This window comes from Perna viridis, chromosome 3 (assembly GCF_037379345.1).
Source record: "Perna viridis isolate PV_CMFRI_1.1 ecotype Kerala chromosome 3, ASM3737934v1, whole genome shotgun sequence".
NCBI lineage: Eukaryota > Metazoa > Mollusca > Bivalvia > Mytilida > Mytilidae > Perna > Perna viridis.
Genome location: NC_142447.1, coordinates 51,339,334 through 51,365,879, shown reverse-complemented (window position 1 = coordinate 51,365,879; position 26,546 = coordinate 51,339,334). Strand labels below are relative to the sequence as shown.

Sequence of the window (26,546 nt, the reverse complement as noted above, 5' to 3'; positions counted from 1 at the left end):
TATGATAAACGACTATAAATAAAATCACTTACTTACTGGTTGCAACCTGTCCAGAAATAATTGTACAGGTTGCAACTTGTATTTTCCTGTCATACAAGTTGCAACATGTACAATAATTGTGTACATGTTGCAACTGGTACTCAACAATTGAAATGAGCTGACTATTTCTTAAAGGAATGTGTGATATTGAGTTTAATTGATATATTTTGGGTAACGTATTGTTATGTTTTTTTTTTTAAATCCTGAAATAAACACATTCCAGTAACTATACAAAACTATTTTAAAAAACAGTACAACATTTTGCAATTGTGGAATACTGGTAATCTGAAATCACAAGATATCAATTTATTGAATAGGCTACAACACTTTATAGTGAAACATGCTCAGAAACCGCCTATAACAAGCCGTAAATGGATATATATGTGACAGTATGGTTGGACTGTGTAACATAATATGTGAAATTGAAAAACGTAAATTGTACTTCCTGATATTGTGAATATTATCCATAAATATTCCCTGTCAAACTATTTACAGTAAGTTTATACCAGATGGACATCTTCAAGAAAACAAGAATGGAAACGAAAAGTGAAAAATGCAATAGACCGAAGGCACGATTCCGATTGGAATAACAGAGTTTAGATCATGACAATTTTTCTCGCTGTAAACAAATACACAATTCAATCTCAGTCACTAGAATATAGTCTTATTCCTCAAACTGTATGGAACTGAAGAATACATTTTTCATCGCAAAACTGATTTCATCTACACCAAAAAGACACACTCAGCTATGCAAATTATGCAACAGAACCTTTCATGGTGTAATGATTCACGCAATCATAGATAACACAATAAGTATCATGAAATAGATTCTAACTTGTATTTCCATGTGCAGTCTGAGCAAATAAAAAAAAATATAATTACTACACGTAAACAAATGCTAGGACAACTGAGGAGTGGAAGGTTTAGATATTGTTCAGGTTTGATAAATAAAAATACATGCATTGAAGTCTCACTTTTAGCGACAAAACAATAGTACTACACAAAACAAATGAAAAATTATAACACAAAATTGACTATAGTCTGAAAAGTATCTTCATTATGTTGACTTACCCCAAAGTATTTCAAAATTGCAAATACAGTTGACAGCTATCATGGCTATGTCATGATAAATCTTCGTATGGTATTTCACAATAGATAAAAGGAGTCCATAATGTTTCAATTGTGTGTAGAATTTTGTCATGTTTTCTCGAACTGTCAAAGCAAAACAAAGGCCTTGAAAGGGATGGGAAAAAAGGGGGAGGGGTAAATAAGCAAATATTTCCAAAACCTACTCAAGATAACCAAGTTAGAATGGAATGTATAATGTGCAACTCATTTCCAACTCTAATTTTACCACACAAAGCCGATTTGGAGGAATTGGCGTGCAAATACACGAGAAAATTTAATGACAACGTGTTTTTTTGGGTAACCTCCAAAGCATTGCAAATCAACATTGAGAGCGACCTTAAACATGAAATTCCCTTTCAGATCTTGAAGTTCATTGGTCAAACTTCTATAACCTTGGTTCCCTTGATTACTCTTCTTTTAATGAATATGACGTGTGAAATGCAATTCTGTCAGCTTTTCCACTGGCTCAAAATCAAAACAATGAAATCTCGTTCTTCGAGAGAGGGACTTTCTATGTGTTCTTTTCTGGGAAATTTATCGCCGCCATTTTTAGAGTTATCTGCTCATGGGTCACTGCAAATGAGATCAAAGGATTTCGGGGTCACGGAGGCACTTTGCTGTAAGGTAGGATTTACGTAAATGAACGCCCCTAGCGGATGAGTATGCAAGAAAACCAAGGTTATAGCGGTAATCAACAGAATGTAATCCAGGGACAAAGACCAGACATGGAAAACAGACATACACAACAAAGAACATAAAGCAACCAAAACCATACACACAAAGCAACAAAAGCAAATGAGCAACTCGGACTCCACTAAAAACTGGGAGCATGGACCAGGTGCACCGGTAGGGTAAGCGTCCTCTGCTTTTCTAGAAACACCCGCCGAGTTGCTCATAAAAAGTCAAGTCGCAGGTAGACAAACGAGGAAATGAAAACTATGACCCGTTGAATAAATCCGTTTTCATGGTGCAGATGGATACACCATAACGATCCACAATTTCATGAGGACGACCATAAAACTTTTGTAGTGATGACTTCAATCTTGTAGCAGCATAACCCTGTTCCAGAAGCCTATTTGTTAGAGTTCTAGCGCGATACAAAAAGTGCGTAGTTTCGACAAGCTCTGGCATAACGTATGAGTTGTAATACGAACACTCCATACGCAGGTGCCGAAGGGATGTTGCCACAGATGAAAGGAAAGTTGACAATTCTGAATGAAAAGTCATCACGTTTGTCGTAAAGTTTGGTCGATAGTTTTCCTTTTCCATCGATTTCTAAGTGTAGGTCAAGATATGAGGCTGACTTCACAGTGTCTGTAGTATCCTTTATCTCAAGTTCTTTTGGGTAGATGCGATGTATCAAATCCCCGAAATTAGGACTTTTTAAAGACAATATGTCATCTATATAGCGGAAACCGAGATTAAAGGATCTAGCTAAACGATATTCTTTCTTTCGGATTAGATCATCTATAAAGTCAGCCTAATAAGAGTGAAGGAATAGGCCAGCAAGTAGATAAGCATAATTTGTTCCCGTTGGAATGCCGACCGTTTGTTGAAAAACACGTCCACCAGACTGGACAAATATGTTGTCGATTAAAAATTCCAGAATTTTGTAAACATCTTCCCTCTGTATATTTGGAAGATGATTGGGAATTATTTCTTACAAAGTATGAGGAATCTCTACCAAGAACTATATATTTGTATCTAGGTGTACCATCTTTTTTGGAAAAACAACGATGTATAATGTTTTATGTCGGGATTTTAACTGAGTATGGGGAATAGAAGTATACAGTGTTGAAAAATCATAGGTTTTAATGCTATTATATTCAGATAATAGTCTTGAACTGATTGTGTCCAAAAGATCTTTCGAATTTTTCAGGATCCACATTGAATTGAATCACTACGGGAGTAACAAGTAGGACTGCAGACCCTCTTTGACAGTTGTGAGTATAGAAGTTAAAAGTTTTGAAAGAGGTTTGGTGGTACATATTGCAGATCCAGCTATGAAACGTTGTTTGTATGGATTCTTGTGGAGTTTAGGAATCCAGTACATAGACGGTAAATCACAATCATCGTCCTTGGTAGAGAGACCAAAAGAGGATAGTACAGATTTATGGTTTTCCACAATCTCTTCTTTGGAGAGAGTATAGGTCTTGTCAATGCTATTATTTTCTACGTCTACCTCTGATAATAAACATTGGATGTAAAACGGTTTGCAGACAAAAAAAAATGTTGTTTTGGGCTTTGTCTGCTGGTACGACAACATATTTGTCATGTATAGTAGACAATGTTTTTGCTACATCGGGGTCTTTGAAAACTGATGTAGCCTTGGCACTCATTGACCTACTTTAAACTTTCATTCGTTTCAAAATTGAAGACCTCACGGCCTTTAACCACTCTGACAGAGAATCAATGTCTTCTTGATCTCGTTTTATCCATTTTCTTGCGTAGTCCTCGACGGCATCCATAAGATTTTAGTCATAATTCCAATTTATGGAGCGTGGTTCACGGTACTTTGGACCTTTAGAAAGGATATTATGCAGAGATTCGTTTTCGATAATGGTTAAATCTCCTGTAACGACGTGACCAGAAAGGCCATATTTGAATGGAGAGGTTTTGCAAGAACAGTCAGGAAAAACATTGTTTTCGTTACTATGCGAGTTATTTCCTTTTGACCACTGACTTAACGATGTTCGATGGCACTCGAAATTCCCGCGGATATTTCGTTCGTAAATTGTATTATACTAAATAAAATAATCTTGGAAAAGACAGACCAGAATATGTTCACGAGAAGGAAAACGAAAGTAATAAGGACAATTTGGAATGGAGACAGGATAGAAAAGTAGTAAAATTGGGACATCTGGCAGGTATGCTGAAAGGGTGTAAAACTGTATATGATTCTACTCTGTTTTTGCATAATTGCAAATCAGAGCGGAGATATGGTCTTTGGAGCATTCTTTATGCGAAAAAAAAGAAGAGAAAATTGGAAATTTCCTCCAATTAAAAATATATGACCAGTCATGTTTCGACGACTAATATATATATGAAAACAAGTTAGACGAAAGATAATTTAAAATCATTTGTAGAGGAAGAGTGGGTTCGCATATATTACATTTTTACTGATTTTTTTTTAGCGTGAAAGTTATTATTTGGTTAAATTTGGAAGTACTTGTGTGTGTCTGAATATTGTCGAACTCGCTTAGTCTATGCTTATGTTGTCCCGGAATTTATTTGTTTTATAAAATTATATTTATTGCATTAACAAAATTTTCGCCTACACTGACGCAGACATGGGTCCTAAATAAACTGGCTGCATTGAATACCACAAATGAGCGTAAATATTCAAAGAAAAGAGAAAGAGAAATAGGTAAAAGGATTGAAAGCTGCGCTGATGTGTCATGCCAAAGAGCCATACAAAAGGAAATAGTCCTTAATAAGAACGGTTTACAGCCTCATATCTTGACATATTTCCTACTTCGTAAGAAATAATTCCCAATCATCTTCCAAATATACAGAAGATGTTTACAAAATGCTGGATTTTTGAATCGACATCGACAACATATTTGTTCAATGTGGTGGACGCGTTTTTCAAAAGACGGTCGGCATTCCAACGGGAACAAATTATGCTTATCTACTTGCTGGCCTATTCCTTCACTCTTATGAGGCTGACTTTATAGCTGATCTAATCCGAAAGAAAGAATATCGTTTAGCTAGATCCTTTAATCTCAGTTTCCGCTATAGAGATGTCGTATTAGCTTTAAACAATCCTAATTTCGGGGATTTGATACATCGCATCTACCCAAAAGAACTTGAGATAAAGGATACTACAGACACTGTGAAGTCGGCCTCATATCTTGACCTACACTTAAAAATCGATTGTAAGGGAAAACTATCGACCAAACTTTACGAAAAACGTGGGACTTTTCATCCAGAATTGTCAACTTTCCTTTCATCTGGGGCAACATCTGTTCAGCACCTGCGTATGGAGTGTTCATATCACAGCTCGTACATTATGCCAGAGCTTGCCGAAACTACGCAGACTTTTTTATCGCACTAGACTTCTTACAAGTAGGCTTCTGGAACAGGGTTATGTTGCTACAAGATTGAAGTCATCACTACATAAGTTCTATGGTCGTCATCATGAACTCGTAGATCGTTACGGTGTCTCCATCTGCGCCATGAAAATTGATTTGTTCAATGTGACATAGTTTTCTTTTCCTTTTTCGACAACCCCGGACTTGACTTTTTATGAGCAACTCGGCGGGTGTTTCTAGAAAAGCAGAGGATGCTTACCCTACCGGTGCACCTGGTCCATGCTCCCAGTTTTTAGTGGAGTCCGAGTTGCTCATTTGCATTTGTTACTTTGTATGTACATGTATTATTTTAGTCAACTTTATGTTCTTTGTTGTGTATGTCTGTTTTCTGGTCTTTGTCTATAGATTATATTCTTTTGATTATCGCTAGAACCTTGGTTCCTTTGATTAATCTTTAACAAAATGTACAATAATATAAATATATACATGTAAAGTTATTATGTATATTCACCGCGCTTCATAAGATTAATAGGAGACAGAAATCGACACGATATATGAGACAGAGGCGGATTCACAGATTTTGAAAAGTGGGTTTCAGGAGGGTTTTCATGATAATATTTGCTCAATCTTGCCAAAACACTGCGTGAAATTTTTAATCGACTTTTGATCCACCACTGGTATGAGAAATCAAACCAAAATATGGTAATCGGAAAAAGGGGAGGTCGAGGGAAAAAAGCACAAGATATCAAATTGGCATCCTTACAACAATAAACTATGAAATAAATTAAAGCACTTTTGTACTGACTCAATTTATATTAATTGTTTAAATTTATCGTCAAATTGCAAAAATAGGGTTAAGATAAAAGGAAAGAATCGGGATCGTTTTCAAACGTATGTAAACACAAGATTGTTGTAAATTGTTAAAATTAAACTCATTTATTTAAATTCACCATTCTGATTACAAATCTATAAAGTAGCACAATAAAATTCAATAGGCACCGTAGCAGTGCGCCAGTTTGTGTGATATTCAGGTAGTTGTCCGTTTACATGGAACACCTGAATAAACACAAAACTCACCGACATCCTGCATAGTTGAACTACAAACTACTAGTTTGCCCTTTTCAGTTTTCAAGTCGAAATTCAATTTAGCAAACTCCGGATGTCCTTATTTACCTGTACACGTACTTCTCATTTTTTTTACAACTTATTATCAGTTGATAAGCTGTAGCTTAAGTGCTACAAATAACACCATACCGTAGACTGACACAATTCCTTAGAAAATTGCATGATCAAAACTACTATGCCACCGTCTAAGCAGTTCTATTTTTATCTGTCATCTCTTATTTTTTCGATGTCACGAGGCAATAGCCGAGCTAAGGGGACGACCATTGGATTCTTAGGGACCTGGCAGATTTTGAAAATAAATAATCTGTCCCGGATTATTTAGGAAATAAATAAGCTGGCCTCATCATACCAGAAAATAAATAGTCTCACTTTTCAAATTGCTAGAAAATAAATATTATGACCTTGACTAGTGAATTGAAAATAAATATTTTGATCTTGTCTAGTAAATTGAAAATGTTAATTTTAGGCATATACACGGTGTACAATAGACATGCTGGGTACTTGTATTTTAACTATAGATGTATTCAACATATCTTCTCATTTCAGGCGAGTTTATATTATGATTTATTTCCTACAAGATTGCTATGAGTAGCCATACGTCACCCGCCGCCGCAAAAAAAAAATGACTTGCAAAAGTCACATAACTCCTGTAAAATTTGTCGAAATTAAATGGCGGCGCAATGATCAACTACATATATTGGTAAACAATCCTACAAAGATGTGACGGACGCACGCACGGACACCGGTCTTCATATCATTTGGTAATGTATTCTATAATCGAATATCGGAGGGTAGAAAATAATTAGAATATTAGCAGAGAATATTAGTATGTGCTACAATAAACTGATTGGATTAGGTCAGAAATTCGTAATTCAACAGCATTTTTTATATGTCCCCTTCCCTTTACGGCGGGAGATAAATTCACTTTAAAATAATCCATAAAACAAGTATCTCAATTCTCAGGCACCTGCTTTGTAATACTTTAGAAGATTTTCCAGATTTCCTATCATTGTCAGCTGGTGTTTCCGTCAGTAGGAATATACAATGACTTCATTAAATATGCACGCCGAATATCACATATAGATATACATATATGTTCATTGACGAAATATTATTTATAGAGCTGTTTTATCATTTAGGCCACACAATAATGATAGGTCAGAAAACGGGAAAATGTGTTAAAAGAGGTGTGAAGTCAGCTGATTGTAAAAGAGTAATCAAGGGAACCAAGGTTAAAAAGTCACCACGTAAATGAAATGGGTGATGGTTTTCATGACTGTCACAGAACCACCAAGGCAGTGCTAAATCCATGGAATCAGCATTGGCTGTTGAATGGCTTAAATATTGGGTGTCGCATTTCATGTATTGAGAGGAAACTAAACACACAATCGCTTCATATTTTGACAGGGAATGAATCACAAAAAAAAACGCAAGATTATGTGTCCATTTTATTTTTATTTTGAAGAGATTTTTTTTTCGTAGAATATAGCAATCTGAAATAGAATGGTAAGACAATGCTACATTTTTTTAAAAAATCGCCTTCTCCGTGAAACACTTTGCTTCTCTGCCTTTTCGGTATTTTAATTCCCTTTTCCAACATCTTTAAATTCATTTGAAACTGCAGAAAAATTTGTGTCCATGACCTTCCCGTCACTAATTTTGCTACACGTACTATATATGTAACAAGTGGTGTAGAAAGCCTAGCGTTTCATTCACAACCTTTTAACATATAAAGGGATGTGACGTCGAAGAAATGCTTTAAGTATTATCACTGTAGGATAGCAGGACGGGTTACATCCTCCCAAGTCAGGGTTTGGAGTCCACCCTCGCTCTCTCAAACCCCTGACATCACTCATTCATATTTAGCGGGTATCGTTCAGCTCCATCTAGTGAGTTACTTAAATTTAACCCGGATCCAAAATCCAATCAAATAGAAACTCTTCGATATAACTTACAAAATGGCTACACATAAGGTCTTTTTTTTCAGTAAAGACTCTAAACAGAATCTACAGTTATCATTTTTGCTCATATTGCATCATTTGTGACATCATCAGGCGCGTAGCTGAGGCCAAATTGAAGTGTAGGCAAAATTACGGCAGGGGGTCCAGGGGGCGAAGCCCCCACGAAGCTCCGCGGAGATAGCGTTCTAGAGCATTTTTATGCCTCTCCTGTATGTATTTTATCTAAAAAAAAAAAACCAAAAAAATGGCAAAATTAAGCGCAGGCAAAAACTTTTTTGCCTAACGGTACCTACGCGTCTGATCATATAACTTTTATTTACTATATCGGATCGTCCATTACCTGGTATTATTGTTTACCTATCCACAGACATTTTATGTTACATCGATTTTCATTGGTGCTTCGCTCCCGGAGAAGCAATCAATCGGAATTGGCTGGACGATACCCGCTAAATATGAATGAGTGATGTCAGGGGTTTGAGGGAGCGAGGGTGGAATCAAAACCCTGACTTGTGAGGATGGACGGGTTAACGAGCCCCGTTGTCAATTTTTAAGTATTTTTTTTTACATGTTTCGATAGCCGTTACAGCTGATAATTATATATTTTTTAAAGAAAATTCTAGGCGCCGTTATTTCACAATACTAAGATATAATTTAATGAATGCCGTTTTTTACAAATTTCCTACATATCCTGTGTTTTTTCATCATTGTACTAGTATATTTCAAATATATGTACTTAGAAAACGAAATCCGATACGATGTCATTTTTTCTGTCATGATTGCATTCGAGTCGGTCTTTCCGGATGCAAAATTTCAGAAAAAAATCTAGGACGCGATATTTACGTATCTCCTATCTTAAATTCCTTCCAAACGATTGTGCTATATCCACTTTGTAAGGAATATTGCAGCCTACGACAAAGAATTGCGTTCTTGTAAGGTCACGGTGTGACATTACTAGCATTTCTTGAGGCATTGTATTTGTTTTTACATACGTAACTATTTCCTGTATGTGTACTTAACTTCTATGTTCATGTAATCCCAATATCGGGGAAATATATGAATGAATGAATGAATGAAGGTTCTGGCTTAAAACCAAGCCGAGGGAGATTCGTCATATTTCAAGATAATCAATGAAACTGTTCAAATACAATAGTAAGGTCCTAATAACAACTCTTCCTATTTTCATTTCCTTGAATCTGCTACATATCCGATGATAAATATTTGTGACTGGTAATAGTTTAAATATTCTTTCGGGAAATTTTCCCGCGTGATAGAATGTAACAAATTTTTAAGTGTTAATATCTCCAATGGGCTTCTTTCATTTTTGAATGCAGTTTTTGAGAGCTACTGAAGAACTTCCAATAAAAAAAAAATTAAAATAAGCTTAGATTTAAGGCAGAGCTGTACTAAGAAAGAAGCATAGACCCAGCTGTATTTAAATTTAATTACAGGTCTAAAATAGAAGCGGGGACTCGATTTGTTACCGAGGAATCAACATTTTTTTTGTGAGTGAACTAATACAACATATTTTTCGTCTTTTTGTTAATTTTCTTAAAAATGTTAATAAAAGAAAATATTTTTTTTTTCTGTTACTACCAGGTATATTCCAGGGGAGGGTAGGGGGCCATTGACCCGCCGCTTTTGAAATTGAATATTTTTGCAGTGTTCTGTTTTACTTTGTCAAATCCTGCAAAATGTTCTGAAAGAAATGTATAATTCAATAAATTTGATTGTTTAATTGTATTGTTAAAACTGTGTTCACTGATATGGTCTTGTCCCTGAGGTCTTACATAGATAAAACTACGGTACGCCTTGGCATTTCAGTTTTTGAATTATATCAGGCCAAGGAAACGTTTAAACGGAAATTTTAAAGGCCTACAGCTTCGACCCAATAAAGACTATTCTGTATTGAGTTCGGTTTGACACCGCATGACATCTATGATACTATTAGGAGCAACCATTTGATTTTCATCCGGGGCTAGGATCAAAAGTTTTTATCCTGCCTTTTCATTTTTAGAAAATTTAGGTCCTGCTTTTTTTCGGCACAAGGTGAAACAATGATATAAGGGCAATAATATATTGTATATCCTTTATTTTTTTTCTTATGGCCTGTCCTGGTTTTTTTATTTCAAATTTAATCCGAGCCCCACCGCCATAAAAATCAAATGGTAGTTCCTTTACCAACTCATTTCAGAATATGGCTAAACATAATGCTTTTGGAGATACACGTGATTAACTGATGTCCGACCTCTGTTCTATTTTTAGTAACAATGGTCATGTTTTTCGACGGATCAAATTCCCGTACCATTTCCAGGCAGAATATCCAAAGGACCATCATATTGGTCCAGTAGTGTCAGGGAATTAAAAAAAATGTTAAGGACGTACGCCAACTGATGGCAATGACTCTTTGTTGGCCTTATTAGGAGCATTTCATCAGTTGATAAGCTTTTTCTTGTCTCTTATAATTCTCAAGATATTGGCAAAAAACTGTAAAAGAATGTCATTTTTTTATCCTTTCAAGGCCAATACCTCTATTAAGTCACCCAAAAACTTTGACCCAATGTCGACTTTTGTAGAGCTCTTCAAGCTGAAGGTCACATTTATTTTCCAAAACCTCTTAAAAGCTTTTGAGATATACCAAGAAATTTGTGACCTAATACCTGTGGAATAGAAATAGCAATGGCAGCCATGTTGTATGATTGATCTATACACGGGATTTGCTCCCACTATCAAATATGCAGCTGGACTAGTTTATAACCCGATAAGGGTGATCCCAGGTTTTGGGGTGCTTCACTATAACTCAATTTTTTTTCAAATAAAATTGAATATATTACCATTTACTGCTCAGCAATAACTTGATAAATAATGAAAGTGAAACTACTGCAACCTTTGACATTGCTAGACAAACCTGGGTTTGCTCGGTACTTATCAAGTTGTTTGTGATATTACTAAGAACACAAGTTTCCCACGCTTTCTAGCATCATAGTAGATCACAAAATAAGTGCTGAGCAAATCTACATATGATGGCAAACTTTCCCATAAAATTAATTTCATCTTATACCCTCCTTATCAAGTGATTTACGAGTTGTGGTTACAAGAAATGGAAATGAGAACAGACTGATATACAGACAAAACAGGGTGATCCCAGTATAACCCTTCAAACTTGTAGGTGGTGTGAAAAACTCATGATAAAAAACTAACCCATATTTTTAAGTGTTTTATTACCACATGTACAATAGAAAATTTACAACAAATTGATAATATGTGTATGTTGCATGATAATTTATAAGAAGGAAATATTTATGGTTGACAATGAGATGTAATGTCAGTTTGACATAGTAATAAACATTAGTCTGAGCCTGTCACAAGTACCCAAATATAAAATTTCAGCTGACACATGATCCTGACCATCAAAGTTACAAATGACATTGTAAGTGCATAGATCATATTCTTTCTAGAGCTTCAAGTAGAATAATGCTGTTCCCTCTCACTACCTAAAAAAACAAACAAAATTAATTAATGTATATATATGTGTGTGTGTGTGAGCTTACTGCATCAATAGAAAAAAATGTGCCAAGAACATAACATGATAAACCAAATTAAGATGATAACCTTTTCATTTACAACAAATACTTGTTTTTTTTAATAGATTTAGTTCCAGAAGTAATTAAAAAGGTTACTTAACACTTAAATAGGTGCAAAACGTACAGAAATTAAATGTACTCTAACATTTGGTCAGGGAAAATAAATAGATATATGTAATAAAATGCTAGACTAGATGTAGCTTGTTAAGACCACACAACATATCAAACCTTGAACAGTTGAGTTAAGTTTGGACACAAGGTTCAAACTTTAAATAGCATATGAATTTGTATAACCCTTTAAATCCATCTAGTTGTATAGAACCTAGCTACCCAATTTTTCGGGATGCCTACCCTAACATTTTATGGCCATTGTTCAATTTTCATTTCTCTACTCATTAAGTAAATGTCAAAAATTTTTTTGAACATATAATAATGTCTCTACCTACCTACCATTCTCTTTCTTGCCAGTAGTAGGAAAGAAGACATGTAGAACAAGAAGTTCCCAGGAGCCCGAATCAAATTTTGCCTTTCTAGGGCAATAAATTTAACATGAAGTTGTCTGATAATTTTGACTCAAGAAGACCGGTAGGACTAATCATAAGGATCATTTCAGCAATTGAAAGTTTCTTTTGTATCTATTATAGTTTTCAAGATATTGGCAGTAAACTCTTAAACAAGAGGCTCCCAGGAGCCTGAATCGCTCCCCTGGTTGACTCTTGCCTTTCAGAGGCAATAAATTTAACAAGTTGTCCAACAATTTTGACTTAAGAAGACTTTGATAGGACTTATCATTTCAGCTACTGAAAGAATTTGGCTAAACCTAATGATTTTGGAGGTATGTTTGAAACACTACTGACTGACCCAGGCCCTAAATTCTATTTTTAGTAATGGTGGACAAGTTTTCAACGGATCAAAAATCTTCACATGAGTTCTATGCAAAATATCCCAAGGAACATTCATACCAAGTTTGGTTCCAATTGGTCAAATAGTGTCAGAGGAGAGATTTTTTGAAGAAATAACATTAAAAATAGCAAAAAAAAGGTCAAAAAGGGCAATAACTCTAACATGGCTTAATGGACTAAAATTTGACCACGGATAGATCTCATCATGCTGAACAGTTTTACCTATTTCAGAATTTGGCTAAACCTAACACTTTTGGAGATATATGCGAAAAACTACTGTCTGACGGTTAAGTTCTATTTTTTGTAACAGCGGCCATGTGTTTCTACAGATCAAAAATCCCCATATCATTTCTATGCAGGGTACCCAAAGGAACATGCATACCAAATTTGGTCAAATAGTGTCAGAGGAGAAGATTTTTGAAAGAAACAACATAAAAAATAACAAAATATTGAAAAGGGCAACAACTCCAACATGGCATAATGCATAAAAATGAAAATTTGTCTGCAGATAGATCTTATCATGCTTAACAGTTTTATCCATGTCAAAATTTGGCTAAACCCAGCGTTTTTGGCAATATATGCAAAAAAGCTACTGTCTGACCCCTTTGTTCTATTTTTAGTAACTGCAGCCACATTTTTCGACAATCAAAAATCCTCAAATCAGTTCAATGCAGGATACCCCAAGGAACATTCATACTAAGTTTAGTTCCAATTGGTCAAGTAGTGTCAGAAGAGTTTTGAAAAATTGTTAACGACAGATGACAGATGCCAAGTGATGGAAATAGTTCACTTGGCCTTTGGCCAGGTGAGCTAAAGACAAAAAAAATCTCCTACTATGGTCACCTGACTGACTAAAGTGTTATAAGGCCTACCATGTGACTTCAAGAATCTCTACATATCTCAACATTTTCTTTCGAGAAATATTGCTAATAATAACCCTCGCCCAAAGATTTTGTCATCAAATTTCAAGAGAACCAACCTTTTTTGGAATTAATGTCTGGGCTATGCTGTAATTTTGTATGATCTTTAAAAATTTAGCTTGAGGAAAGGTTGTAATTGGAAGTGATTATTCTTTAGTGAAAAGTACCGACTACTCTAATTCTTGTCCTTGACAATGAGGTTCTTTGCTATAATTTTATAGACAGCTAATTTTCAGTGTAATAACCTACCACCATGCCTATACCATTTCTGTCTCCAGCTTTTGTCTCCTCTACACTTTCATCAACAACTAAATTCATAAATGGGTCAAATCCTCTGAGTATTCCAGAAATCTGACGACCACCATTAAGTTTTACTGTAATAATAAACAACATTGATTAAATCAAAAATACAACTGCACTTCTTTTGGGTTAACTGAAATTCGAAATATGTAAGTATGACATACTCTCTGACATGTCAATTAAGCTAAGTTTTATAAAATGCTTCAGTGATTTTCCAACACTCATTTTAGGTCCAAATTTCGGCCCATTCCCAATGAGAAAACGGCTCTAAAAAATCCCAATTGTTGGTTGTAAAATTCCCAATTGTCAATAGACGTCCAGCCGCCTTGAGATAGTGATCGTGTTGTTTTTATTTTCTGTATAATACTTTATTTACATTTGGATCGTCTTTCAGGGTGTTTTGTTAATTTTTCTAATACTATCAATGCTGTTATGATTGCAATCTATTCGATTCTATGTCATTGTTGTGCTTGAAGTGAATTAAAAAAAAGTAAAACAGACAAGCCGAAAAATGACCCACAGAATATGTCAATAGAATATTTCTGACTGGGCAATTCAATTGCTGTTGTGGCAATGTCTCATAATTCCAAGTTCTATTAAAAAAAACTGAGCTCAGCTGATAGTGCTAAATGTCGGAAATAAGATTCATTTGGCTTAAAAAAATCAACATAAAAGAAAACTTAAATTTTAATAAACTATTAAATGATTCAAATGACAAATGTTTTATTAATGTTTGAAGCTAATGAAATAGGTAAACAATATGCATTATTAAGATGAATTTTTGATGAGAGATGTATATGTACAAACTTTTCTTCAGTCTCTGTTGTATCCAAATTGTCTTCCAAAGGAGATCTGCACTCTTCAATACTGATGGAACTGTAGTGATTCTCATTTATATATCATTTCCCAAATTAATGATTTTATACACTTTTTTTCCCAATTGCATGGGCCCCAGGTCCCTTCCCAAAAACAGTAGGAAAATCACTGAGCTTGCTACTGGCAAGTTTTGATATCTACTCCTAAACAATGAGGGTAATAACCATGAAAGTCAATCCAATCCTTTTTGTTACATTGAACCTTAAGGTACCATCATAGAGATTCATATAGTTTTACACAAAGTGTCCAGACAACATAAAAATGCTTGTTTCTTGCCCCTACAAGTCAAAACCCCCAAAATCACTCCAAGGTCTTCTTTTGTGGTATGGCACCTTGTGATACAATTTAATAAAGACTCAAGTTATTGTCCGGACATGAATTGTCTACAAATGACGAAGACATCATGTTACCATTATATGACCACAAATTTGCAGTTATATAAAAAAATTGCTGAGTTCCACTTGCTTAAAATGTAAAACAAGATGCTTTAAGGGGCACAACTTGATACCACTGTAGCAAATCAAATCTAAACCCCCATAATCAATCACAGTATGACCTTGGTGGTATATAATATTGTGAAACAATATCAGCAACATCCATAAGCTTCTAATGGAGTTGAACAATTTAATTTTATGAAATATTTGTTCTGGCCCATAATTCAAGAATGGTTTGGGCCACGACCCCTGAATTCAAAACGAACATTTCTTTTTTTAGTTTGGAACCTTGTTGTAATATTTTATCATTCAATCAACTAATATTTAAATATCACATGAATCTGAAGTGTCTAGTACATCTATTATATTAAGACCATTTTTTTGCTGTGTATATAATATTTAAATATGTCCATAATTGGTACTTGACATCTTCAGTATGGATATAAGCACAGTAAAAAGTTGGTTCATACAGATTATACAAAAAAAGTACTGTAAAATACATACAAATAGGGGGAAAACATAAAATGACTGTTTAAGGGGCAAAAAAGAAAGATTGATTGATTGACTGATTGTTGGGGTTTAACGTCCGAGCAGCAATATTTCAGCTATATTCAGACGATGAACATGAAACGGATGACAAAATGAACATGAAATGATGATGAAATGAAAAACGGGATGGGACATAAGGACAGTGGGGTCGACAAATTTTGATTGCCACTAGAAAAAAGGGGGATGGGTAAAGCCGGGCAATTTAGCCTCCTGTGGCGGAGCGCAAAGGTTCCTACTCTTGTCGAATACCACAGCAGGGTTCTTTAACGTGCGAGGAACGTGGCATCTTTCCCAACACGGTGCACCACTATGGTTTGCGGTCAGGTTTTCCGTATTATAGCCTGACAACCCCAGCATGTAACATGCCGGGGGTACCCCATTCCACCACCTGGGGCACACATCCCAGTTGCTCTGTGGGCAGAGCGCCTAGCCCCCGGCTAGGTTTCTGAGCACTATTTAGTCGCCTTTTACGACAAGCTTAGCGCTGCTGCAGGCCTATTCTTTTGACACCCGGACCTGCACGGGGCAAAAAAGAAAGAATACCTAAAATGAAAGCACAGGGACTTATTCCCACTATCAAATAATATGCAGCCTGACAAATATATCAACACCAGAAAAGGTGAACCTGGATTTGGGGTGTACCTTGCTTCAACCTTTTTTTCAAACAAAATAGAGCAAATTAGGCCACACTTACAATAGTATTGTTTTCCCTTGCCGGCTTTGTGTATGTAGGTAGGGAAAATAATATTTTGCCAAAGTTCATCTGATTTTGTAAGAACCACCATCAAAAAGGTGAAAAATGTTGCTTTGAAACTTAAAATAAAAAAAATCTTGTCAGATATTTGGATAGTGCCAATTTTTGTAGGTAGGTAGGGTAAGGGGAAACAAACTTACTTTTAATTTTTGCTTTAAATTATTTAATATCAACTGGTCTGCATTCACTTAACAAAGGACAAGTCCAATAAATAGGCACAAGTTTCACCATTAAATGCTTCTAATTCACATCAAGAATTTGTACATGATTTCTATAATCCCTTGGACTGAAAGTGAAATTGTTGGACCTTGACATGTACAACCGCACTTGCCCTGATTTCTAGAGTCAATGTTCATCACATGTAAAGCCCCAAAAAACCCTGTAATGCTTGAGAAACACAAAATACTATTTATACATTTCGTCAAATCACATTCCATTTATCAGTTTTATTACTTCAAAACAACAATGTTGTTGATGCAACACAATGTCTCTACCAGTGGGAATATGTGAAACTTCCTTATGATTTCAAACACAGCATTGAACTTAGCAATTTTCATTAATTATTCCCGACTTGCGGACCAACATTTTGTCAAAATTTATCTCCCTTTGGAGCAGGTGTCCATTCAGAACAAGTAAGGTTTTCCATCCGATATCAATGATACTTTAGTTTGTTTGTTGGGGTTTAACGTCTGAGCAGCAATATTTCAGCTATATTCAGACGATGAACATGAAATTGATGACAAAATGAACATGAAATGATGATGAAATAAAAAAGGGATGGGACACAAGGACAATGGGGTCGACAAACTTTGATTGCCACTGGAAATAGGGAGAGGTGGGTAGGGTCAGGCAATTTAGCCTCCTGTGGCGGAGCCCTATGGTTCCTACTCCGGGAGAATACCACAGTAGGGTTCTTTAACGTGCGAGGAACGTGGCATCTTTCCCAACACGGTGCACCACTATGGTTTGCGGTCAGGTTTTCCGTATTATAGCCTGACAACCCCAGCATGTAACATGCCAGGGGTACCCCATTCCGCCACCTGGGGCACACATCCCAGTTGCTTTGTGGGCAGAGCGACCTAGCCCCTGTCTAGGGTTCTGAGCACTATTTAGTTGCCTTTTACGACAAGCTTAGCGCTGCTGCAAGCCTATTCTTTTTAACACCCGGACCTGCACGGGGCACGATACTTTAGAAAATCTGGATAGTCAAAAGGGAATTTCTTGTTCAACTGACCCTGCCATAAATTTTCTTTACCCGGGATACAAATGAAAACCATCCTTAGGTAACCTACCAACAAAATGAAACAACCTGTAAATTTTAGAAACACAGTTGTGTTTGTCTGCTGGGGATTCCATTTTCATTCGAGTTACTTCTTTTTTCTGCACCCAAATCCGAACATCGATTAGAGAGACTTCGAAATTACACCTGCTCTTATGGGAGGTAACTCTGCAAAAACAGGATAAAATATGGCTGCATCCTGAGCTCTGCAAGTAGGGAATAATTTCATACTCCTCTTTGGTCCTTTTTAAAAAAAAAAAAAAAATATAAACCCCAAAACACCTGTTCTACTCCTGTATTATTGGGTCGCACAATCACTTTAAAATTGTGTGATTTAAATAGAAAGATTTGGTCCCCTGACATATACAGTTCCTATAAATACCAGTGCTCCGAGTGGTATCACAAATTTTCTACTACTGCTAAGAAAGCTTGGCCATCAATCTTGACTTGACCTAAAATATGGTACTTACAGCAGACTCTCTTCTCCATAAACCTGAAAAAAGAATAATTAATAGAACATTTACTCACGATCAAATGCATTTTAAAAAACTATTCCATGGCTCTATTTAAATTGAAATAAATATTAAGTTTTACTTTAACTTACTACATGACAAGTTTTTGTAACTCATGTTTTACCTTATTTTAAAGACTATAAGATAATGGTGTGTCTTTCTTTTCCTCAACTTTTGTAATCAGTATCTCTAATAACTCATTCGGATATAGACACTTTAGGATAGGGTGAGATTTCACAAAGCACAAGGCTACTACATACTACCACCACCTGGCTCGAAAGGCAACATTCAATTTTTGTGTTACCTAATTGTTTATTAGAAATTAATTGAGAGGAGTATGTCAATTTAAGCTGATGTGCAGCCACCTGCGACTGTGATTTACAACTAACCAAGTAGTTGATTGCATAATTGAATTAACGGTACATATGCAGCCATTTGCGTACACAAATTAATTAAAGTGATTTGGAGAATTTTCATACAGTTATTACTTGATTTATTAAGAAAAAGATTTACAAGTCAATCATTTTCCCGGCTATCTTTCAGAGGTAACGAAAGCACATGGTACTGTAACCATGAATCAGTTGTAGTTTGTAATTATTAATTTATCAATAGATTTTTTTTTTAATACAGTAGTCTACAGACCATTTAAATCAATTTACAAAATGTACTCCTGATTTTCTTTTATAAATAATCAACTTTTTTTCCATCACTCTTAAGTTTTTGGCTGTTTGCTGATGTGATGAAAAAGTCCGAGAGATATGGTGTTTTGTTTACATGTTAGAACGTCCATGTGTGTTCAACACGGAACTTGTTCACCAGTTCTGATGCTTTGTATAAGACAGAGTATGTGATGAAATAACACAAATTCCAATATTTATCTTAAAATATTTTTTTTTATGTTTATTTTTTATCTGAGCATGTAAAAGACTGACACAAATATCTGCTGAAGTTTGATAAAATAACCAGCATGGTCTGTTAAAAATTTAAAGACCACTGGTCTGACCCCTATGTTCTATTTTAAGTAACAGCACCTATTTTTTTCGACAGATAAAAAATCCCCACATCAGGTCTATGCAGAACACCCTAAGGAACATTTATACCAAGTTTGGTTCTAACTTTGGTCTGGTAGTGCCAAAGGAGAAGATTTTTGAAAGAAATCACATTAAAAATAGCAAAGAAACATAGAAAAATGGCAATTACTCCAACATGGCTTAACAGATAACAACAAGGGACACCGAGTGATGGCAATATACACAGGGTTCTCAGGGATCCAAGCTCCCTGTGTCCCCGACCCTAAAAATTTATTGGGGACCCTTGAAAATCACAACAGGAGAGTCCATTGAACTTGTGAAAATTCTCAATCCACTTGCCGATATCTACACTAGCAATACAATTACTCAACGTAAAGTCAGTTTGATTGTTAGTTTGTCCAACTTAAATCAAAGCTGTCAGCACAATAAAACAGCGGCTCAAACAGTGTGTGGTATTAACGAAAAATTAATATAACATGTAAAAAGATATTCAGAGAACTGTAAAAAAATATTTATCATTGACTGAAACTTCATAACTGTCTGGTATTGCGTTAAAATAAATTGAAGTCCATTTGATGACCTGACGCACACCCAAGACATTGTATACAATGTGTGCAGTTAAAGTTCTAAAATTAGATACATTTTTTGGGGCTATGTGTGAGATTCATCAACAAGAGTTGTTATTATAAAGTAAATATTAGTCCGCATCCACTAAAGATAGAAATTGTTTAACACAACTAATCATTAATATAAAGTTATATATTTTGTTAAAGGTTGTATTTGAAATGTACTTTAAATTAAAAATGTCTCAGAGTAAACTTGAAGCTTTTTTTGGCGGTCGAAAACGACCGGCTGAAGCAACTTAACAAGGTTGCCATCTCATCCTCTTTTGCACAACGAAAAGAAAGAATTTAGTTCTTGTACAGCCAGTACACCAGAGAAAATTAGAATTTGTCGTATGCAATGGTTGAAAATGTTTCTTTGGTTGGGAAAGTGGATGAAGGTGAACAGTGTTATCAGTATGTGGTGCAAAGACGCTAAAAAGATAAATATGTTCGCTACCTTTGGCAATACAAACTTACAAGTACCTTTGCAAGACACGAGACCAACCCCGAGCATTTATTAATTGCCAATTAACAAGAAATCTTCTATCATATGTTGTGTAGAATAAGCTCAAGAAAGGAATGATGATGTTTCGGACAAATCCAAAACTGTGCAGTTCGAAACATTGTAGCACCTAACCAAAAATGGACTACCTTTAATAATATACATGTAAGTCAGTATGAAAATATGTTTTCTCTGATGCGTAAAGTTAGCTTCCCACAAGTTTTGAACAGATAAAAGTTAACTATAGACATGTGAAAGTTTCAAAATGGACATGTTGCAAGCCATGTTGCAAATAAACAATTATACATGTAAATGCGTTGCAAACAAATAAAACATTAATATAATCACATAAAACACAAGACCATTCATTTTCTTTGGACCCTCTGAATTCCTTACAGGACTTGTCATTTTTGTGGCATTGGAATCCTGGGACTTGCTATTTTTTGGGAGGAGTGAGAACCTTGACATGTGTAGCTCATATGACCTTGGGCCAAGTGAGCTAAAAATATGGTACTTGCTGGGTTCTCAATAAGTGCCAGCGACCAGTGATTTTGCTGTCTACTTTGACATTGGCGCCGGCTATTTTGTTGCTCAAAAAAAAAAATTAAATTGAAAAAAAAAAGATTGGTTATTTCACGTTTCATACATAAAAATTTGCATCAGAAACCTTCGATTGTGGTGTTTACTGAAATGCAGATTAGTTTCCTTGACAATTTTTTTGTAGTGATCGGCAGTATGAATAAACAAACTTTAATCATAGTTAATTTGGCACCTTTGTAATGGACATGATCCTTTTTTTTTTTTTCAAATGCAGTACTGATTCTGTATGTGGGAAGTTTTAGAATTCAAGATGATTTCTGGCCATTGACCAAAGCATGTCACAGTGCAAGAACAGAAAAATATCATCTTACTTTACTGAAAATGCTATACATGGTGTGTATAAACAAATATCAACATCTTTCAATGACTTTACGTTATCTTTTAGGTGTGATCAGGCTGAACTCTTTTGCTTCACCCAACGTAGATGTTTCTGTTTTGAAATGTCTGTATGGTGAGGGGGAAGGCACTTTAGTTATAAAAAATTTGCATGGTGGCCTCTCAAATTTTTAAAAGAAAAAGCTGAGCAAAAAATCAATTAAAAAGTTATGGTCCAAATAAAAAGTGTCTTTCCCTCCGGCATACAATCAAATCTGGAATAGCTTAGTGATATAAACAACATGCAAAGCAAGCCATGTCGTGCAAATCTGAAAAAAATCACATAAATTTTCAAATTTGAGCAAAATGAGCTCCAAAAAATGGGAATATTTGCATCAAGTGTAAGTGATCAAAATCTGCTCAGAACAGCCCAGATACCACCTCCTGCACTCTAGATTTTCAAATTATTGAATTATTGAGAACCCTGGTACTTGTATCAATAAAACCTGGAATCAAACTATTGCATGCGTGATTTTAACTGGTAAGTCATGAAAAGCATTAGAAGTGAAGTACATTGTGGAACTGCCAAAAAAATTTAAACTTTTCATGGACATGTACATGTAGCAAGTATGCTCCCCAAAGAGGCTAAATATCTGATAAGTGAAAAAAATGGTAACATGAATTAGTTTTCATGGCTATTCTATGAGCATAGACTTGTAATTAAAGAGATTAGCAATAAGTCAAGATCCTACTTTATCAATTGGTTTGAGCCACTGTAAGTTACATATATCTTTGGGAGTTCATTATACATGTATTTCATTTTCCACAGATGTAAAAATTACACCATTTTTTTACCACTTGTGACAAACCTGAATAAATGTGAAATTTAAGATTGTCTGCAACATTTTAATTCATGTATATTGATATGAATGCTTCCTTGTCAGAAAGATGTACGAGTTCTCTGTTCAGCATAAAAGCTGATAAATGAATTCATGAATGTTTCAGTGTTCAATCTGGAAATTTTTCAGTTAATAACTACCGCGATACCCCAGTAATAGCAGTATACCAATCATGGACCATTGCCAGGCAAAATACATTGACATCACAATAATTATTACAATATGCAAGTTTTTAGTGAGAACACTATTATAGTATTATACTACTCTGATCACAAAAACCAAGAATAGTCCAAAAGGTTAAAAAAAAAGAGCTTGCAACGAAAATGGATTTTCAACCCGTTATAAATATTTTTTTTTCCCGAACAGTCTATACGAAACTCATCGGTCCTTCGGTCAAATCCAATAAAATTGCTGCCGGTTGTGTACGAAACTGTTGAAAAATGTCCTTTTTAAGGTATACGGGCTGTATCTCATGATCGGACATCACAGACACTACTAGTACAAAAAATGTACATGTCAAAGGCTTAAAAATAAAACACACATATTGGAATATATCTTTCTGTTTTTGTTTGTTGGGGTTTAACGTCCGAGCAGTAACATTTCAGCTATATTCAGACGATGAACATGAAATGATGATGAAATGAAAAAGGGATGGGACACAAGGACAATGGGGTCGACAAACTTTGATTGCCACTGGAAATAGGGAGAGGTGGGTAGGGTCTGGCAATTCAGCCTCCTGTGGCGGAGCCCTATGGTTCCTACTCTTGGAGAATACCACAGTAGGGTTCTTTAAAGTGCGAGGAACGTGGCATCTTTCCCAACACGATGCACCACTATGGTTTGCGGTCAGAATTTCCGTATTATAGCCTGACAACCCCAGCATATAACACGCCAGGGGTACCCCATTCCACCACCTGGGGCACACATCCCAGTTGCTTTGTGGGCAGAGCGCCCTAGCCCCTGGCTAGGGTTCTGAGCACTATTTAGTCGCCTTTTACGACAAGCTTAGCGCTGCTGCAGGCCTATTCTTTTAACACCCGGACCTGCACGGGTAGGAATATATCTTTCATTTTTTACTGATCACCAAAAAAGCTTCAACAAAACCTTAAACACTATTAAAGGAGAATATTCAGTATCTATGAAATAACCAATTTCTTATCACTTAAATGAATAAAAGTTTTTTTGGACCAGAAAAACTTCATGCGGTCTAGTAAAACAGTAAGCTTTACAGGTCCGAATGACCAGTAAAAAAGTTTTGCGTCGACTGTTCGAATTCAGGTGACTCCTCGCTACTGAATTGCAAGTAATGAAACAAATAAGGTCTGTATATAAATCTTACTTTTTCAATTCTGGAGGATGGGCTTTACTCATTTTGATATAAGATGATTATTGTCGGCTACACCGGCAAAATACAAAAATTCAGATCGGCGGAAAAGCGTTCCGGAAGTAAATAATCTTAAGTAATTTTCAAATGTTTTGTCCGTCTCAACGTAGAATTATTTCCGAAAAAATGAATGCATTCTATAAAGGACAGTGACACGAATAGATGAAATACCAAAAAATACATCATTTTGTGCAAAAGTTTAACAATGAAGACATGTTGAATTAATTTAATTGATTTTGGATTTATTGACGCGTAAAACTAACCCGAATAATCCAGTCGTTATATATTACGATCACTACGATCACGGGTCTCACTAATTGCCGGCAAGAAGCGACAAGAAACTTGAATTAGCGACAAGAAACTAAAAAAAAAATACCGACAAGAGGAGATAGACTATATTTATTTGCTGTTTGAATAATAAAAAAAAATTCTTTTTTAATAGGAGAACTGAAAATAGGGAAGATTGTAAGAAATTATGTTAAAAAAAAAACTTTTGTACATGCATAGTTGATATGAATTTTTTGACTGAATCGGACAGCCAATAACTGTTGCTGCCTCTACGATGGCCTAGGCAGATGACTAGCTTTTGTTTGTGGCAGCACTTTTGCATGCTTGATCATATGTATTAGATACAAGTCTTATACAATCATATTAATGAGTGTCATGTTTTGCTTTATTGGTTGTAACAAGTTCAATGCTAGTTAAAACCCTAAGCCGACTTGCTAGGTTTTCATTGCCCGTAATATCAACCCACAGTGCATTAAAGAGACAATTTCCATTGCTAGAGACATTGATAGGTTTTCTGTCAATGAAAGACATTTTGTGCAGGGGCGTAGCTGCCTATACGCAAATACGCAGTTGCGTACTTTCGGAAAAAGTAACAAAAATTAAAATACACATTTTAAATATGAAATAAAGGTTATTTATCACATATGCATACCATGAACATAGTATAGGCTCTGAAAAACAACTGGCTCCAAAATCGTTAAAATTCAGGAGTTTCCCTCAGGGCTTTGCCTTGCCGGACTCACTGGGGGCCTTGAGCGACCCCCCCCCCCAAGACCCCTCGCCGTAATTTTGCGTACAACTAAAACAGGCCTAGCTACGTCCCCGTTGTGCCCATTCAGTATCTGTTTAGATACATTGTCTTCTACCAAAGCAGATTGAGCTGAATAAGTCAAGCCAGTCTCATTTATAATGACTGTCAGAGCTTTGCTCCGCAATAAAACCTTTCCAACTTGCACTGCCTCCGTAAGCAAATTTCTACGTGTATATTTCTCTAACCGCGTCAGAGAGAGGTCGTAATCAAAGGTGCCATTTGTGTGACAACAGTTCGTACAGACGAAGTCTATACTTCTACATTGCGTTAACTAGTGAACGGGTCTTTCTTTATTTTTTGACATTTATTGTGAAACCATGATTCACAGTAAACACAAAGGTTTGTGCAATTTTTGCCACAGTCTCCACAAGGAAACTTTGCCATTTTGATTCCCTTGCCCAAGGGGAAAACACAGTACCAAAGGGTTTGTAATACCGATGGTATTATACAACTTCACACCCTTGCCCAAGGGGAACCCTGTTCCTAAGGATTTTGAGTAACACCGATGGTATTAATCTCACAAAGTTTTTATTCCCTTGCCCAAGGCGAAGCCCTGCTCCTGAGGGTATCTATTAACACCGATGGTATTAATGTCAACGCAACAAAGCGAAACCGTATGCAAATACGTAGCAAAGATTCTTACAAACGCACAGAGTCGTACTTTTGCAAGAACCAGAGTGACTGCTTTGGGCCCGGTATTTATGTTAAAAATGAGTAAAAAGTGTGGCTTCTTCAGCTTGGGTGTATTGAATGCATGTATAAGATGATTTTAGTTTTGGCTTGAGTCAGCTTGGTAGAAAAACAAGTTCTGTTATAGAAACCATTTGAACGTAAATGACTAACAAAACAACCACGCTTAGAATCATCAACAGTGTTTTTACTTACCTTAGTCTTCTGGTCTATGGCTTCATAAGTTATGATGCTAAAAAAAAACTTATTACGGCCGATATTATTTTTAATTTTTACATCAAAATAATCAGTGTGTTTGTTTCTGAAGGTTACAACAACAATTCTAGCTACCAAAAATCTTGATTGTGAGATCAAAGAGTGAGTGGCTTCTTTTAGGTAATTAATATCATAACTACTTCAATTAACAATTTAGCGACCTATGTGCCGGGGAAAGCCCACGTGCCACCATAAATTAGTGATTATTAACACCTTGTTGACTGGCGCGTGGATGAATCCGATTGACTGATATGCGTAAATATACAAATCTATCGGAATTTAGAATGATCTAGAATCCTGACATATCTGCATTTTTTAAGAATTATTTCAAATGTTTAAAAAAAAAAAAATAAAAATATCATATAACGTCAAAGAAATAGATAACATATATCTTAATCTTTTGATAAAACATGGCATTTTTACCAGAGACATTAATGTGTATTAATGTCTCTGTTTTTATCAACTTTGCATGTACATGTTGTTTTTTTTTTTTAATAGAACCAGGGATTTACAACTTCTTACAATTATTTCTATTTTTTCATTTTTTTATAATTCAAACAGCAAATAAATATTGTCTCTTTCCTCTTGTCGGTATTTTTTAGTTTCTTGTCGCTAATTCAAACTTCTTGTCGCTTCTTGTCGCTTAATCAATTTCTTGTCGCGGTCATTGGTGAGACCGACGATCACGTTAGGGTCTAAAATGTGTAACCCGTACCTGTACCAACTTTTCTCCGTACCCAAATATTGTTTTGCTAAAATATTCATTCTTACG

The 26,546-nt window shown here is 35.5% G+C and overlaps 2 protein-coding genes across 2 annotated transcripts in view; both read right to left on the bottom strand.

Annotated features, from left to right (window-relative positions):
* The window catches only part of LOC148622801 (equilibrative nucleoside transporter 1-like), a 74,348-nt gene extending 73,215 nt beyond the window's left edge, over positions 1–1,133 (bottom strand). The window contains exon 1 of the mRNA XM_088573014.1: positions 1,111–1,133. The gene's annotated coding sequence lies outside the window, so the exon portion shown is untranslated. The remainder of the gene's footprint in view (positions 1–1,110) is intronic.
* A 10,355-nt stretch (positions 1,134–11,488) lies between these two features.
* LOC148622800 (small nuclear ribonucleoprotein G-like) lies at positions 11,489–23,826 on the bottom strand. The gene is made up of 4 exons (XM_088573005.1): positions 23,686–23,826; positions 18,353–18,375; positions 13,940–14,064; positions 11,489–11,778 (listed from the first exon to the last, which is right to left on the bottom strand). Exons 1-4 carry the CDS (start codon positions 23,715–23,717, stop codon positions 11,728–11,730), a joined length of 231 nt encoding a protein of 76 aa, XP_088429131.1. The 5' UTR covers positions 23,718–23,826; the 3' UTR covers positions 11,489–11,727.
* Between the last annotated feature and the right edge of the window lie 2,720 nt (positions 23,827–26,546).